The 18,181-nt window shown below is 46.7% G+C and overlaps 4 protein-coding genes across 4 annotated transcripts; 2 read left to right on the plus strand and 2 right to left on the minus strand.

Moving 5' to 3' along the window:
* Window positions 1–1,354: 1,354 nt before the first annotated feature.
* F5Y00DRAFT_270102 (uncharacterized protein) lies at window positions 1,355–3,755 on the minus strand (the record flags this gene model as incomplete). Its single annotated transcript, XM_048012562.1, has 3 exons — window positions 3,251–3,755; window positions 3,019–3,186; window positions 1,355–2,962 (listed from the first exon to the last, which is right to left on the minus strand). The coding sequence occupies exons 1-3, from the start codon at window positions 3,311–3,313 to the stop codon at window positions 1,355–1,357; spliced, it is 1,839 nt and encodes a 612-aa protein (XP_047864561.1). The 5' UTR covers window positions 3,314–3,755.
* Window positions 3,756–10,018: 6,263 nt separating this feature from the next.
* On the minus strand, window positions 10,019–12,126 carry F5Y00DRAFT_83895 (TPR-like protein). The gene is made up of 2 exons (XM_048014226.1): window positions 11,740–12,126; window positions 10,019–11,677 (listed from the first exon to the last, which is right to left on the minus strand). Exons 1-2 carry the CDS (start codon window positions 11,834–11,836, stop codon window positions 10,101–10,103), a joined length of 1,674 nt encoding a protein of 557 aa, XP_047864562.1. The 5' UTR covers window positions 11,837–12,126; the 3' UTR covers window positions 10,019–10,100.
* A 968-nt stretch (window positions 12,127–13,094) lies between these two features.
* F5Y00DRAFT_83953 (uncharacterized protein) lies at window positions 13,095–15,065 on the plus strand. Its single transcript, XM_048014227.1, has one exon. It carries the CDS (start codon window positions 13,272–13,274, stop codon window positions 14,649–14,651), a length of 1,380 nt encoding a protein of 459 aa, XP_047864563.1. The 5' UTR covers window positions 13,095–13,271; the 3' UTR covers window positions 14,652–15,065.
* Window positions 15,066–15,458: 393 nt separating this feature from the next.
* On the plus strand, window positions 15,459–16,420 carry F5Y00DRAFT_253325 (carbohydrate esterase family 3 protein; the record flags this gene model as incomplete). Its single annotated transcript, XM_048010036.1, has 2 exons — window positions 15,459–15,513; window positions 15,579–16,420. The coding sequence occupies 2 exons, from the start codon at window positions 15,459–15,461 to the stop codon at window positions 16,418–16,420; spliced, it is 897 nt and encodes a 298-aa protein (XP_047864564.1).
* Window positions 16,421–18,181: the final 1,761 nt, after the last annotated feature.

Raw genomic sequence — 18,181 nt, forward strand, 5'->3', positions numbered from 1 at the left:
CGTAAGGGAGCTTTACGAAATGGGCAAGTTTAGCTTATAGCCTATAGCTTATATTCGCTTTCGACGGTGGTTAGGCCTGTTCGTGTCATCTCAATAGTGAACTGGTTTATGGGATTATATTACCATTGTCTTTATTAAGTCATGCTCCTCTTTAACAACCCAATCCAACCCATTGAATATCTTCCTTGGTAGTGTCCTATCCCCGTGATTGGCCGATCTAAATGCTCTTCGCATAATTTTACCTTAACATAGGTCATCCGTCGCCTATTCCTTAACCTAGTGTCTTACAAGGAGTAAACCCGATCCCACCGTATGCCCCTACCCGGTAAATTGGTTACATCTACTCAAATCTGACACTGCAGTAACGGGCAAAATGGCACGCGATGACGAAATATCATACGTGATCGAGGCTCCGGAATCTATAGATCGGGTTAATAGTGGACTACTACGGAATCGACAGCTTCTAGGCCATATGACCGATACGCCCCCCCTGACCTGTACCGGAAGGAAGATCTGGACGTGGTTAAATCGCCGTAAGCTATTTGATCGTCGTAGTTTCAGAGTGTAAAATATTTCGACTAGTTAGCTGATATAAACTCGGTGCAATTAACTTCCCAAATTACTACGCCGACTTAACCTTGATTCGATAAGAATCCGAACGATACACCAGCGTGGCCTTGGTTGCACGGCGATCAGGCCAAGCATGTAATCAAGATTCCAACCCGTAGTATAGCTCAGTGGCTCAAGAAGGGGGGGCAGGGAGGAGTTCGCATGTAAAGAATAAAAATCCCGTACGCCGCACTCAAACTGGAATTTGGTGCATATGCAAGCCTCCAATATTCCGGGTCAATAGACAAATAGGATGCTTGGAAGTGGGAGATATCATACCGCAACAAAAGGGGGGCTAAACGAGGGCACCGCTGATCAAAGACAATACATAATATAAATATGGGTGATATATTTGCATGACCCAAGGGTATCGACTATTCTTCAAAACAAACAAACAAAATCCTCTTTTCTAAAAATAAATGGATATCAGACAGGAGCCTGGATCTTACAGCTCAGAAATCGTGGCAAAGGCTCTTCTTCGTTCAGCTATTCAAACAAATATCTCGTCGTACTGTATTCCAAATGGATAAAATTTACTGAACATTTCCAAATATGCATGGGGACTGTCATGCTCCATAAATCGGAAATCATAGCGCCGTGCTCTTTGGCAATCGTCGTGAAGAGTCGTAACAAGCAAAAATTCGTGGTATCAAATACAGAGGGAGACCCAACTCCCATAGCCGTGTGCTGGTCGTTCAAATCGCTTGCCTCAAGAATCGAATACGCAATAGTCGGGGTGCTAGCTTCATAGGAAACCGCCTTCGTTGCCGAACACACCAACGCTACCTCGCCAGCGACATCGTTCCTCCCGCTCGCTCGGCGACATGGCCCCTCCTCTAGGACTTAACGCACCACTCCTTGGCGGTGTCATTTGCTGAGGTCCATCAACCTCACTACTCCCCCGACTACTACCGTTGCTAGCATTCGTTTGTACAAGGAGTAAGCTACTAGTACCACTCAGTCGTTTGGTGAATTCGTTGAAGCTGAGGCGTTTGACATCAGATACCGAGTGTCGCTTTTCATGATTTAACCTGGCCACCGTTTCTTCTGGTACTCTACTAGGCATAGGTGTCATGTCGAGCGAGGCTATAGGAATATGTGGCTGGCTGTTTGTTCGCTGAGCCGCAGGCCGTGATCTTGAATTCGCAGTGTGCGGTCGAAGGATAGACGAACCCGTCTCATAATTTGGCAGGGTTCTGACACTCTGGTGTGACCAGTGCGATCTCCCCGAGCTGTGTCGATTGGCGATAAACTGGAGAGCTCTATGCGCAGACGGTCCAATCTCATCGGCACCCAAGTCCTGCTCAAAAGCATCCTCGTCGCTGTCCTCTTCATCGTCCTCGTCCACACCGTTCTCGACATCACTTTCATCATCTTCCCACGTACTTTTCAGCGGTTCCTTAGTAATCGTCCTATCCGCATCGAAAGCCTTCTGGCGCTCCTCTACCTCACGCATCAAAGCCTCAAATCTGGCAATGGAGCTTAACTTTTCCTCTCCGGGCACTTCACGATCCGAACCGGGAATACATCGCAACTGGAAAGCCCTATCTAATATGGTTTCCCGTTGAGTTGGCGGCGAGCTAGAATTAAAACTGGGTAGAAATTGGCCCGGCGCAGAAGCAACGCTTTCTCTTATCCTAACAGGCGAGCTTAGGGTAGAGGATCGTCCTTGTGCTGATGTCCATCCCTCAATAAATTGGTCTGGATATTCACCACCAACGGTGGTGGCAGGCGATGGAAGATCAGAAGGGTGAACGGTCGTATAGTATTGGCCTGGATATCCTGTGGAAACGGAAACGGGGACCATTGAACTAGCATGAGAAGACGAGAGGTCGCTGCGCTTCGAGCGTATACTGGGTGTCCCCGAAGTGTGTGTTGTAGCAGCGTCTCGACTTGATGCATGCGCATGGCCAGATTTACCACGTCGTTTCGTCCACGTCTTAGACGAACTCCCACTTGATGTGCCGGCATAGAATTCGTTCGCATCTCGGGACGACGAAGGAGAAAACGGGTTAATGAAAGAGGGTGATGTTGGGCTAATCGGGCTTATCGGATGTCTACCAAGAACATCGGGGGGCATTAGCGATTGTATGTAGTGAGCCCAGTCCTCCAGTGCGTACGTGCGATCATCGCCGAGGCGGAACCACAATGTCGTTGGGCCAGATTCCTTGGTAGTAGTTAAGCCTGCGGTCCGACTCGATCGACGTTTCCGTAACTTATCAGTGGTGGGATCTGGCGATATCTGAACAGCAAGAGTTGGAAGGATTGGCCCCTGCTTGCGATAAGCAACCTTTTGAACCTGGCAGTTTGTAATAGAGGCCATCGAGTGCTGCTGAACCGGTTCCCAATCGTCCTAGAATATAATGAGTATTTTCCAATGTTGGGTAAGTTTTTTTTTTCAATTCCCACCTTTGTCTTATATATCGAGAGGTAGACGAGGTCGGGCTGTATCTTTTGTTGCGACTTGGATGATCGACCGCCGGCATCTTTAATACGAGCGGCGGATAGGACCTGGGAGAAGCCAGTGTTGTTCGGTTGGCTACCATCTTTGGGCGGACCGACGACAAGATATCGAGGCTATAGATAAATGAGTATACGAACTTCGTAGGATGAGCGCATGGTAATTATGGTGGGTCATTACCTTCCATGCGGCCCTCCCAATGATACTACCCCGATCTGGGGGGACGAGTAAAGTGCCCTCCATGGTAAATCGTGCCGTTTGTCGTCGGTACGGTGGGAGTTGCGCGATGTGGTAGGCTATTGCCGTACCTTAAATGTGTACAATCGCGCGCAGCAAACGACAGATGGAATATAAGACGAACTTGGAATATTAATAATTAACACGGCATATTGGAATAAATGGCAGGCCAAGGGGAAGAAAGACGTTAGAGCCTTTCTTTAAGAAAAATCAAGAAGTCGAAACTAAGGAGATGAAAACTAGAAAACTAGAAGACTCGGGTCCTCCCGACGACACTCGAAGGCCTTTTTCCGAAAATCGAAAATCGCACAATTAATTGGATATTGTAATGAGAGTTGCAGAAGACATAAGAGCCAACCGGACGGAAGGGGTGGCGAGTTAAAGGTTTAGGAAGAAGTAATGAGAGAGAAGAGTAGTGTAGTATTGCTGACGAGAACGAGGCTTGTCGCTACCTTTGCTACATGTACTAACTAGAGAGACCCCCTAAGAAATTATTAATTATATTTTAATGCATGTCATATGGGTGCTAGCTGGGTGCGCATGCCTACTAGAGTCTAGCGCGATAAAGGACCGCCGTAGAAAGTACTGTGGTATGGGTACGAAGTATGGCAGGGTTAGCCCAGAATTCTACGCAGTAGCTACTTGGCACCTACCAAGATCTACAAACTATAAGACGTATCTAGGTACCTACGTAATCGCCTCTTTAGGTAGTCTGTTGGGTAATAATCTAGGGGCGTAATTTGTGATGATTAGGTATGTAGTAGTATCAATCTACAGCAGCGACGTCCCTATATAAAATAATACACTTAGAGTAGGTGCGTGTTATATGCATATTAAGTCTAGAGCTTGAAGCAATTAAGTTAAAAATGTAGGTTAGGTATATATGTATACCTATTGATGTAGTCAGTACCTGATTAATCGTATACCGTAGTACACTACATATAACGCAGTATCCACAGCGGCTTTAGCAGGGAAAGGGGAAAAAATTAGAGAAGCCTCCGTCTAGTTTGGAAAGCCGAAAAGGAAAAGAAGAATGAAAGAGAAATTATTCCCGGCTCGAGTGGATGTCCAAGTCTTTTACAATGGCAGCTTCAAAGCCAGACTGACTATATGCATTGATATATGATTTATTCAATGAACTATCTTTATTCTCATTGTGTAAGCACTCTACTATCCGCGGGAGTTACTCGGTAATAGAGGCGGCTCTCAGTCTCCAATCACGGTTGTTAATCGGCACCCTTGGAACTACACAGGTACACAGCAGGTTAGAGAGTTTCAGAAAGAGCGAAGGATCCAGGTACAGGGGACCTCATGGTTACGTGTTTCGCCCAGGACCTGCAGGCCTACTTAAGTGTATGTATTTGCGGAGGATACTACCTACATACTATGTAAGTATGTAATGATGGTTTAGGTAAGTTATCTATAGGTGGTAAGGTCAGCTTCGACCGGACAACTACCTCCATTCTTTCCCAAGTCGAAATTATCTAAGTCATAACAGACCAATCGATTTACATAGACACTCTATGTATTGTACCGTGTAAATAGTTTAATCCATAAGGAGAATCGTTTGCGAATCCAGGCGCTACGTGCGATTCCCGACACGCTATTCACAGTACTACGATACTCATCATCGGATCGCCATGTCTAAACCCTAAGGTTATTTCTAGAATACACACTCCTGTGGGAGCAGAGTCATCTCGCCAAGATCTATCGATTTTATTATGTAACAACTCTAACTCTCTCTCTCTTGGCCGAATCCCAAGCGGCCTGTATGTAGGTACTGCTATGATTCACAAATCCATGGGGTCTAGTATACGAGAATGAAGGTGGAGGCGGTCCAAGTTGGACACAGCATATGTCCGAGGAATTGTAAACAATCCAAGAACCCGGGACGATCTAGTAGAAAGGGGCATTAGCCACCGCTAGTTCCAATCACCGATCACGTTTATGATGATGGCCGCAGCTGCTGCGGCCATAGGGCCATTGCAACTAATAGTAAATGTCAACAAAGAATTCGGTGCCCCTATTGGGGGATAGTATACACTAACGATGCTAACGACTTACATAGGGAGTTCGTTCTTCGCTGGCAGGCTGGTCGTTTACATACGGGATATTTTGGCCCTATTAAAGTACAATACTCAATACTTATTAAAGTACTTACAGGCTGGGCACTTACTAGTTGTCTGCACGCTTTGACCCTGATTTGATAGGCAAAGTTTGCCAGCCAGCCAGCACAGGGGTCTCACTATTCTATTGGACCACTCGTCAATTAGCTCTCTGCAGCCAGTTGATGCCCATGTGTTGTGCATGTAGGTGTTGGTAAACCGTGTGGATCACTTGACACTACCATTTATATGTAAATGCACAGATGCAGTAGATATGCACCAGAATCCGAATAGATGTGTCCTCAGTGGATAGGGTTGACCGCGGATGTACGTCGAGCGCAGGGACGCGACTAGAAACCCCCCTCCCACCACCCCACTACACCAGCTTTCTTCTATTGTTCTAGAACCATATACAGGATCGACAGGCGATCCACGATTCTGCTAAGCCCAGGGGTGGATATACTAATTCCCTTTTTAAGGGTGTAAGTCTTGACCGACGGTTCATATTTACTTACACCGGAGGTGATGGGAAAGGGGAACAAGAAGAAGATATGACATATTGAAAAAGCAAGAGCCAGAATAGCTTATTTTGGTCATATGACGGGTCGGTTTGACATGGGCAGATTAACCTAGTGTATGTAAGTCTTGAAAAAGCGATCCCCAGCAAGGATCAGGGGTAGAAGAAGAAGAAGCTCATCGAGAGCAAAGTTGGAATGATCGGGATACATCCCATAGGTACTAGTAGTGGCTAGTAGTAGTCCCCGCATTCAAAAGGGGGATACCCCGCTATTAGCTGGGTTTCACCTTTGGACGCGGTTTTTTTTTCCCTTCTTAACGGCTTCAACGACTAATAAAATCCGACATTCCAGGTCCAGCCACACAGCCTTTTTTTTATTCCCCTTTAAACGGTGTTGACTGCCATGCCTCCATACCTTGCTGACAAGTGTCGGTGGCGTATGCAAAAGATGCACATCAATTTACTTTTTTTTACTTACGATTGTGAATAAAGGTTATAAAATGCGTGGAATGAATTAGGGGTGTTTTTTCGGTAGATTCGGCCTTTCCGTTAACCCCTTTAGAGGAGACTCAGTCGTGTTAATCGCATGGAGAGTCTACTATGTGGTATCATGGAAAGTTGAATTTGGCTGGACTCGCTTCTTTTAACGAATACGGCGAGTTTTTAAATCTATTCCTAAAAGAATCTATTCGTAAAAGAGTACCTAACTAGGTCTAGTAAGAAGTACACGAGATACAATTGCAATGGCAATGTAGCAGTCGGCTTATTGCAACGTCGACGCCCAAGAATATATATATTAGGTACATACTCTCCTGCTTTATGAGTATGACTATGAGTATGACCGCCGCCAACAAGAATGTTCAAGTTACACTGCGGATTATCTCATCTCATCATCTTATCTTACTGCAGATTCTGAGCCTCCTAATCGTCTTTTTTTATATCTTCTCTCTCCGCCTTCGGCCGACAGCACGACATTGTCTCTTCACCGATAAAGTGGCAATTTGCAATTTCGCGAAGACCTCGACTCCTTGCATACCTACCTATGGACCACGCATATCAGCGCCGAAACCGTCCCGGTCTTCGACTTTTGTCTTGTGTAACTACATAGTTAGGTAGTCCTTGATTAATTATAACTATAGGTAATTATACCGTGTTTGCAAAGATACTCAAACCTCTACCCCTATCACCTTTGATAGGCATCTTGTTCATAACTCTGTATTACCAGTGGAAATCCCAGGATGTAGGTCGTAGATACTATTTTACTATTTCAGCCCCCGTAAATATTCTATCACTACTAACGCTATCATGAACAACGATTATGATCGCGTTCCCGGGCCATCCGAATTCGGCAGGTTGGTGCACATAAAATGACCCTTCTTTTACCCGAAATCCTATCTGCTTCCTCCATGCAGTCGTATTACTATGCATACCTACTTACCTACCTAGGTATTTAATCTATTTTTACTCCATCTATGATCACAGCTTAAATCTACTTAAATCCCTACCTACATACATTAATCCGTACATGCCTAGGAATCTAACCTCGAAGCAAATTGTGAGACGCGGCGTGGTGAAAACATGGGCGCCTCACTTTTCATAAATCGAGGCATTTTCCAACATTTACGGTAAGTCCCGTAACTAAGCGAACCCCTTGAATAAAGAATAAAAGAGTGAAAGCCCCAACAGCTACTACCGTGATACGCAGCAATCGAGTCCAGTTCCCACTATGCGGAACCTATGGAAATGACTGCACAACGGGCCGGCCCTTTTACTACGCAGTGATCAGAAGGGGGTCTTTGCTACCTATGTAATCTTCAGGTACGGTACACATAAAAGATTCGGTCAGGGCGTGACGAGCGAACGAAAGAGCGAGCTCATAAAATGAAGACCGGCCCCGCCGCGGATCACTCCCGCAACTCCATTTCTTGGGACGGTTAGATAGGATGAGCACCTGGGCATCCCCACCAACACCCCATCATCCCCATATGAAGAATACTTCTTACTTCTGCTTCTGTGGGGATACTGAAACCGAGACGAAGGATGAAGTCGTAATGAACAACGTGATGATTCGATGAATACATAGCTTCCATCAGATCCCGCATGTTTAACATCATACATACTAGTTAAAAGAATTGCTTACCACTCAGCCACCAGGCCACCAGGGATCCGTACCTAATGCATAGGATAAATAGAGTGCTGATCGATATCACGCCAGGTCCCCCTTTTCTCTCTACCCGCAATCTCAAGTTGCTATGTACGAAATCAACTTTGAAAATCCATCCACTATGTAATCCGTACATAGGTGGGCGACGCTGGGATAACCCATGCTATCCTTCACAATTGCGCAAACTTCCACTGCCATAGCAAGATGCACACAGAAGCTTACTTTCTTCAATACGAGAAGCCGGGTCAAAGCATACCTAAGGTATCCATGACAAGCAAACCCGAGCGGGATTTGCAAGGCAGAAAAGATTGGGTCGATTATTTACCAGTACCGCCAACGGGTTGACATTCTGTAGCTTCGACGCAATCACGCAAGGAATGAACCCCTTTATCTGAGATCGTTGCCTCTCCCTTGCTTGCGTGGCTGCCGATGCGACGGTGGCCCACCAACGTCCCAAGAACACGTTGCGGACGAAGAAAAAAAAAAAAGCCTACCTTGTCGGCCTTAACGACCACGGCACTCGCTCCTAAAAAGATACCGTTTTGGGGCCTGACGAGGATACATAACCACAAACACTCGAAAGCTTAGTTAATCTTAAACAGTCTGAAGTCAAGTCCTATGTATGTATGTAGGTATATACCTACATACGATTCACGCTCTACCTAGTCCGGGCTCGGAGCTGATCAACAGATCAGCAAGGCCGAGTTTGCTCGCCCCCACGCGGCGCAAAAACGGCTCGGGCTACCTAGCGTTACGTAGTAATGAACAGAGGAATGGGACCCCCGGCTTTCCCACATGGCAACATGTATGTATGTATATCTGTATGTGCAATGTAGCACATACCTATACTACAGCATGTCAGGTACGGAATACCTACATACAACGACAGGTTATGTAGATAATAGATAATTTAGGTAAAAGTCCTCCTTCCAATATACCGTCAACTAAGACCCGGGCCTCCTAATTTTAGGGGGTATACCAAGGCGACGGAAAGCATAACGACGGGACGATCTACCTAACTAATGACTTCATAACTACTACGTACGGCATGTAAGGGTTAGGTAACTACATAGTGGACATTGGCACGATGTGATCAGCACATTACCTATGTCACATACCTATAGCCCGGAATGTGACCACCAGCCCAACAACGTCGCCGTAAGATGGATGGGCACGGCCGAAGCAATCGCGACACATCAGCCATCATCATCACCTCGCCAATTTTATCATTCCATATTACTATCACAACTTACCTGAGCTCCGTGCTCTATTGCCCGGGCAATTACATATTTCGTTTACCTTGACCGCTCTTTCGTCTCCCTGTCCGTGTCCGCGGGCTGGGAGAAAAAATAATAATAACAATAATCATTATCACGTATCGATCCAGGCGCAAGGGCACAGTTGTAGTGTACATACATAGTAGGTAGGTAATTAACGTGACGCGTAATAGGATGTATGTACACTCAACCCCTAAGAAATAGAAATAATCAATTCGGAGTTTGGACAACTGGTAGTTACATGATAAAAAGCAAATAACTAAGCCATTCAAACACGGTTATAACCAGCGAGAAATCGACGCGCCAACTAGGTAGGTAGGTAGGTATGATTAAAATTACGAACTTCAAGATACATACATAGTCGATCCGTCAGCTCGGGCAGATGCGCCACGATCGATGAGTTGCCTCCTATGTAGAGCAAGCCAGCCAGCCTCTCATGCAAGGTACAGGTAGGTACATACATATCCAGACGCGGGCCGATGGCCTAGGCCACGATAGGCGGTCAGCAAGGCATACATACGAATTTTCGAAAAGGGGAGACGTCGTCCAGACAAAGGAGTAGAACATAAGACGGTATAAGCAATAGCATTAGTCATTCTCATCCGAGACATCTTCCTAGTCTACAAAGACCACAACACATACATGTACATATGTAGGCATTACTCATCATTGCTCATAAGTTAGGTAGGTATTCAGGCCAGCCAGCCTCGCTACGCCGCCACATGCAATGTCAAGGTAACAGGCCGGCCGTCTCGTCCAGCGCTTTGTTTAACAATTCCGTCGCGATGGGGTCCTGGGGGTGGATAGCGAGGGCCTGGTGCAGCACTTCGACAGCCAGGTCGAACTTGCCTCCTTGTTCCATGTATATCAAGCCCTTGGCCGCGAATATCGACGCGTCTTTGCCGCCCTGCCTTAAGACCTCGTCGAACTGCTCCAGCGCCTCGTCGTAGCGCTTGGCGCGGCGGTATGCGTGTGCCAGATTGATGCGCGCCGAGATCCAGGCGTTAGGTTCCGAGTCGATATCCTCGGCGACTTCGAGCGCCTTGAGGAAGAGCGTGGCGGCATCCTGGGGCCGGTCTTGGTGGTAATAAACGACGCCCATTTCGTTGAGCAGCAACGGGTCCGTCTTGCAGAGGCCGTAGGCCGTCTTGAGGAATTCGTCGGCCAGAGTCATGTTATTGAGCGCGTGGTTCTGCATCCCCAGGAAGACCTGGGGCAGATGCGTGCCCATAAACAGCCGCGCCGCCGTGGAGTACGCCGATATAGCCTGGTCGTGCTCGCCCTCGGCCGCGAACGTGTGCGCAAATCCGATCCAGGCCGGCCCGAAGTGCGGATCCATCATGCTAGCTTTACTAAAGTAGCGCCTGGCTTCGGCGATCTTGTCGATGGCGAAGTAGTAAATGCCGACGGCGAGCCATGTGCAGGGTTCTTCCGGATGCGTATCGGCGAGGTCGTGCGAGATTAGAAAGAGTACATTTTTCATCCTCAGTTCGTACAAGCAGGCTAGGTGTAAGGGATATATGCTGAAGTTGTATTTGTCTTCTTGAAGCACAGACTCGGTAATTGCGAGCGCATCTTTATATCTGCATTGAGTGTACAGTAAATCCGCTCGGGCAAGTAATAGGTCTGGGTTCGAGGCGAGGTTATAGTGTGTAGATAGAGTCTCGCAAGCAGTTGTAAAAGATGCTGGGTTCCTGTACTTGGAGAGTCGAGTAGTGTAGAGCATCTTCGTAAATTCGGCAGCCTCCTGCGAGGAAGACGAGTCTCCGGGGACGTTAATTGCATCGAAATCCAGAGACTCCAAAAACTGCCATTCCTCATCAGGAGACATGAGTGAGTTCTTCATCAACTGCTGAAACGCCTCGAAGCATTGGACGTCGATGCGAACAGCATCTTTGTAACACTCCTTCGCCCGATCGAATGCGTTCTGCTTGGCATAGCATATGCCTCGTAGAAAGCACATGGCGGCTTCAAAGCGCTTGTTAGCTGCTTCTTCCTCTGACAGCCCATCTCTACGCTCGTGCGCTTTAGTGGCGCCTCTTCCGTGGTGAGAGGCAGTACGTGTGCCCGTGTGCTGAATTTTGCGCTTAGTTGCAGGATTAGAAATTAAGTGTGTGGGATTTCGTTCACCAAGCACCACAAGGGCCTCATCAAACCGAGACTGCTTGATGAAGCAGTGAGCGGCCAGGTACCGACAAGAGGGATTCCGAGAAATGAGATCCTGTTTAGATAGGAAGGTCTGAGCTCTGGTATAGTTCCCGGTAGCAAAATGAACTTGCGCCAGCCAAAACGCGTCATTGTCGTCATCTACAGAACAAGTTTAGTATGGACTTCAGAGTTCAGACATAAACAACAAATATCAAACCCACTAGTTAATGCCAAAAGTTTGTCCCCAATGAAAATAGCAGACTCGTACTGTGCTTTGTTTAAGGCGTCTTGCCTCCATTCTCGAAGGAAACTTTCCATAATTTTGTCTCTCTAGGCGGGCTCATATATAGGTAGGTAATAAGTATCTATTGAACTGAGTGATGCTTGGCCCAAATCCTGCCCGGGATATTCTGGTGAGAAGGGAAGACGCGTTTAGGCCTTCCTATCGCGAAACACTATAGAGACCCTTGAGTACTATGATAGCATATTCAATCCAGCTTCATAGATCCCACGATTGTGTTACCCAATAGGGTTGTAGACAATAGTTTTTGGATGTATTGTACGGTATCTTTTCGATTCACGTGCGTTTGACGTTTTGACGTTTGACGGTTGACGGTTAGGTTCGACCTTCTCGCGCGTAGTGGGGTTTGCACTACAAAGGTACCTGTGAAAGGCTGGGCCAGCTAGGGCCAGCACCAATAACTCCACTAGCCCAATAGTGCTGGGTTAGGTACAATACATACTTCGTACTAAAGGCCTTCAGCTGTAACGACAAATACTTTTGAGCGGCATCGTATTTAACCTTTAGGCACCTACACTAACTTATACCTTTTTCAACCAAATATTTACACAGGCTTCCTTACTACTTTAAGTTCAAAATCCAATTAACTAACTACCTAACTATACTATATCTCAAAAACGTAATAAGGCTAAGAAGACAGCAGTAACAACACAAAAAACACCAGTGGCACAGATCTCTTCATCCGAATCAGACTCAAATCCTATCACGCAAAACCCTCTACCTAAACCTTCACGACATACGCAAGCTTCAGGATCTGCACAACCCGGACGATCAACCTTTACAACTAGCAGTATAACTAACAGCTAAGCATACAAGAACTTACAAACGCGGCTCAAAACACTGGAAAGTCTGAAAAGGGATCACGAAGATCAGCTACATAGCATAAGGTTCACCCTCGCGAAAGGTCTAGAAAATGATTTCTTTGATATTGTATCAACTTTTATACTTAGGACTGCCTTGCTCTAGCACGGTGAACATTCAGAAGAATAACTCTATAGGAGTCCGAGCCACACCATGGCAGATCTCGAAGTATAATAACAGGCAACAACAGCACAGGCGGTGGTTTCAACCATTAGTCTATACGATTAGGCTAAGTTAGCTATGACAAGCTTGGTATAAAGAAACACTATGCTTACGTACCCTTATCAGCTCAGGCATTTCTCATTAGAGCAAAGGCTATCTATCACATAATAATATAGCTTGCAACCTAGTCACCAGTATGATTATTGTCGAGGTCAAAGCTGGGGTAGTGAAACCCCATTACCATCAACACAGCACATTAATATATATATATCCAAATGCTCTCGCTCCCAACATATTTTATTCATTACAATACACCAGAATACACATGTGGAGCTATTTATACGCGAAACCCGCCCATCTACTCACCAGGACCAACTTCTCGAACCGGATACTATTTTACTTAACTAAACAACCACTTCTCCCGCCGACATGGACCCCCTCACCTTCAGCGTCGAACTAGAAGCTGTATACTTCTTCACCCTTGGCCCTGTCGACATCTACAATGATCCACACCTGGCCCCCGTGGTTGACATGTCGCCCCAGGGGAACCCAGATTTTACAATGCACGATTACGGCCGCTGGGATGATACAAAAGCCGAGATGATACGCCGCGTGTCGTGTGCGATTGAAAACTGTCTTTGCGGACTCCCCCAATCTTGCCGCGGCGAGGTTGCCTCCCTAGAAGGCGATCCCGTATTAAGTCGGTACCAAGATTGGAAGGTCGAAACCAACAAGGCCACCGTGATACGAGACCCCGAACCCCGGCCAGAGTATGAGGGTCTTTGGAAGCTCGACCTAGAGGTCCAGTCACCGATGATGTACGCCACCGAAGGCAGCTTCAAAGAAGTCGAGGCTGTCGCCAACATGCTACGTGCGAGTTTTCGGGCTGCAGTCCCGCCATGTTGTGAAATGCGCGTCCTCGTCGGCGCAGGATCTAACTTGGTCCCCTTCCCAATTTTTATAAGAATAGCTGCCATTTGCTGGGCCGTCGACCGGTTCCTACAGCAAATGCATCCTATTTCGCGCCATTACAACAGGTGGCACGGGGCTCGGCGCCAAACGGCTAGACTCGATCAAGCGGAAGCGGTAGAAGAGGCGGAACAGGTAAAAGCTATACCCGTTGAAAAGCAAGACATCCCCATATTAGAGTATGTCAATAGAGCGCGGCCGAAGCGACTCTCGACCGAGTTCAAGCGTACGTTGTCGCGTAACGATTTTAACCTTATCCTCTTCCAAGAACGAAATATATGCCTTGGCCCATATAGACCTTACCTCCCTGGTCGACCCTTGACACGTATTGACCGTCCTAATATCCTACAAGGGGCCATACAACTCTTCGGCTGTCGCAGTTACGGCGCAGTCGCGTACCTAATCAACCACAACTCTCTTGGCGTATACAACTTCAACTACTATAGCGACGAAAATACGGAATATAAAGATCCCAAGGCAACAGTTGAATTCTGCACAGCAGCCGGCTCGCTAGACGGCCACTGGGTATCAACGCATGCCCGAATATGTACTGGCATCGCACAATTCGCTGCCAGCGCTGCAGAGGAGAATGTGTGGCGGATGATTTACGAGTGCCACGACGCGGACATGGAGGGGACCGAGTACGACCTTATTGATCTCCTGTTGGATCTCGGCCTGGCGAAGGAGGCCGAAACCGTGCAGTACAGGTTCAAGATGAACAGAAATACCGGAGAACCGTTCCGAACATTCTTGTCAAGTGACGCTATAACTTACGAAGACGGTGTCGCGGACGGAAATCATGAAACAGACCGCGCCACGCATTCGGGGCGGGCGCGTTGAACGTATATGTTCAGTTTCGACTTTTTTAAATATATATATATATATATATATATCTCGGGAGACTATGGTGTCGAACACTAATTATTTGGCTAAATATGGATCAATCGGTTCGTACCATGATAGTCAAAGGAGAACAAATACCTCCAACACTCACATTCGTGCCTAGGAAAGGGATAATAAAAGAATCTCCTTCCCACGAAGATCTTTCTCTTTTAACGTTAGCAGCAGTAAGAACGGAGTCGCACAAGAGATTTACGCCTCGTATGTCTCCGCGAATTACGAAGTAATATAACCCGTGCTGGGCAACTAAGCCACGGAGAGAAAAGGAGATATTTTACGACGTCGTTCGTTAATACCAGCATTGTAGGATTTAGGGCTAGGGTCGCATCCCGCACGTGCAGGCCACGTATAGCAGCCTCGTCATTGGCGAGATTGGAGGCTCCCTGGCTCCCTGGCGACGATTCTCTACACTTGTGGCTACCGCCAAGGGTTGGTGTGGTGCGTGACGTAAGTACCTATTGTGCAACCCGTGCCGTCTTTGCCGACGTGTTCGTCGGCTTTCCAAATTTATCGAGAAAAAAAGGGGAAGATTGGCATTTTGGAAACGGTAGAATTAGTGTATCTGAAACTGGAAGGCAGCAATAATAGAAGATATTGTCAGAGATTATTATATTTTTCTTGCGCTCTTGTGTAAAATCAGAACCATGATATCAATGATAAAGATAAACTATGAGAAAATCCACTCACAAGACCGTAGGGCGAGTATTCTACTGTTTTAACTATTCGTGGTCGCCGTCTGGTTAAACGATGCCGAATATTTATAGGTTAGTGGGCGCTTCCGTAGTCGCATTGTCATTAATAAGTACGTTTCCAGCGACACGAAGAGCCGCATGTCCACAACTAGACTAATATGTATGATTTTTATAGTCTTCTTCTGCTTCGTATGGACCGTCGACGTCGACGTCATGTACCAATGGCATCTCCTCGCCCACGGTAAGGGAGAGCCATCGCCTAACAGCGTTATAGCGGGCGGGACGCCTTTGCGCATCATGTTCCTAGGCGCTTCGGTCACGCGCGGCGAAGAATCAGTGGGCAATAGAGGATATCGGAAGCATATTCGTGACGAGCTTACGTCGCGGGGCAATCCGGTCAACTGCGTCGGCTTCAACCGGTTCGGCAACTTTATCGACAACGACGTCGAAGGCTATAGTGCAAATCGGATCAGGCAGGTTCGCAAACACGCAGAGCAGTCGGTGCCATACTTGCAGCCGAATCTCGTGCTTATACAGGTCGGCACCAGCGATTGTTTCCAAAACGACGACACCGCCAACATCATGTCGCGAATGCGCGATCTAGTCGAGTATCTGCTAGAAGCCTCGCCGCGGGCTACGGTCATCATGTCGACCATCGTAACGACGCCGAGAATGGAGTTCGAGCCGTGCATGAAGAGCGCCAACGCCCAGATCCGGCAGGCAGCTACCGATCTGATCCGGGAGGGGAAGCCAGTGGCGCTGGCGGAAATGCATTACGACCAGGAACTTCCTCGCCGGCCCAGGCCCGAAGACATCGGCCACGACAACATCCACCCTACCAGCTCGGGGTACTTCATGATGGCGGATATATTCATGGAGAAGATCCGCGAGGTCGAGAAGAAGGGTTTCTTAAAGTACCCCGTGGACAACGGCATCCCTGCCGACGGCGAGGCTAGCAGGGAGGTGGAGGATATGTTAAGGGAAAAGGCGCAAAAGGAACATCCTCTGGAGAGATAGCCAGGCTTAAGGACGACGGGTCCTAAGGGATGAAGACGACATCGGTCTTGTTTTGCTAGTCATTTGCGATTTATTTAATTCGATTGAGCATGGAGCAGGGGTATTTCTGGCATTTATCTGGGTCTGGGAGTGAAGAAGATGGATTTATCATCCATTGCGGCTGTTTGTACCGCAAGAGTTAGAAGGTAGCTAACATAGGAAAAAGATACCCTAGATGCTGTCGTTTCACATAGAACTTGGGTAATAGAGGACCTTGGTTTGCGTGACGGACAGGACTCTGCGTTTCTGGTTTGCTAGTACGCATTAATATCAAGATATGAATTGGACAATATATATAATCTTGGGTTTAATAGTGATTTGCTTTAAGGGACCCGAAAAGTTTGTTATGCTTGACGATTGGAAATAAAATCGGAAGAGCCTTCGAGATGCGCTTTGATGCGTAATTATATCCATCTGGTCATGTATGAGCAGGGAAGATGTGGTAAGAGATTGAATTAAATAGTTAACTAGAGGTTACGCAGAGTTTATACCTTAGGCGCGTTTTCCCTTTGAATATAATCCGGATGGCCCGGCGGCCGATGCAGGTAGTAAAAACGTCAATACCGGGTAGATACATAAGGACTTCAATTGTCAAATAATATGTAAAACGATTAAACTCATTAACAGAAAATTAACCCTATCGAGTCAACTGTTCCTGCAGAAAGCCAAGACGGCCGGCCCATCCCGACTACGGTATATATGTACATATTCAGTGGTTCCAATCTCTGCACGATCCGAATTTAGATTCACGATTAACAAGCTGCCGTATGTAGATACGTCCATGTACGTCACCTCCTATGTAGGTACGACGTAACCAAAAAAGATCGACAGGGTCCTCTAGCATACATACCTTAACGTATGCACGTAGGGAGGGCAGGGGGGTACGTAACTAACGCCCGTTACATACAAAACCACTCGGAGTGTTTGCGGAAAGGACTTATATATTCGAAGTAACGATGCACGCCGCAGAAAATTAAGCTTATATTAACATGCGCGCATATCATGTCCGCTATATTACCTAGTGTACATCAGGTACCTAAGGTATATATTCCGTAATGCGCCGTATGTAGAAAGATGGGTGGGTAGCCCTGCGATTATCTGCAAGATCTAGACCACGTGTTTGTAGATGGGGGAGAAGATCTGGTAACCTATGATATTGTTTGCATTGCGAAGATCTTTTTCCTATTAGTTAACTATTAATAAAATCTAAAAACGTGGTAGAATACAAAACGTGGTAGCATACATAATGGCCATTCTTTACGGCTTACCGATCCGAATATGGGCTTTGATATGTTGCTCCTTTCGTACTAAACTACTTCACCCCTGGACAACTTGGGACTGGGGTCTCATGCAAGAAATATTACGGGCTTCTTCTATTAGGAATAGGTAGGTAGGTAACTAACTACTAATAGACCTGTTATGTACCTGGGTAGGTTGGTGGTAGTTAGATTTATAGGTCAAGCATGTTACTATGAAAGGATTAAAAAAACCCCTTCATCAAGTATTCCTTGTCTAATTCTACTTAAGAAAAAGAAAAAGAAAACCAAGTCAGCATTTCAGCATTTCAGAAACGGCTACAATCCTTCCCATGACTATGTCACCTTCCTGTTCCTACCCCAGTGAGGAAGAAGAAGAAAAAAAAGGGATATCCTGTTAGTAACAAATAGGTACCGTAGTTGTAAAGACCGAAGGGCATCCCCGAAGGATACCTGACTAGGATCT

The sequence above is a fragment of the Daldinia vernicosa genome (assembly GCF_022497035.1).
Source record: "Daldinia vernicosa strain CBS 139.73 unplaced genomic scaffold F5Y00scaffold_25, whole genome shotgun sequence".
Lineage (NCBI taxonomy): Eukaryota > Fungi > Ascomycota > Sordariomycetes > Xylariales > Hypoxylaceae > Daldinia > Daldinia vernicosa.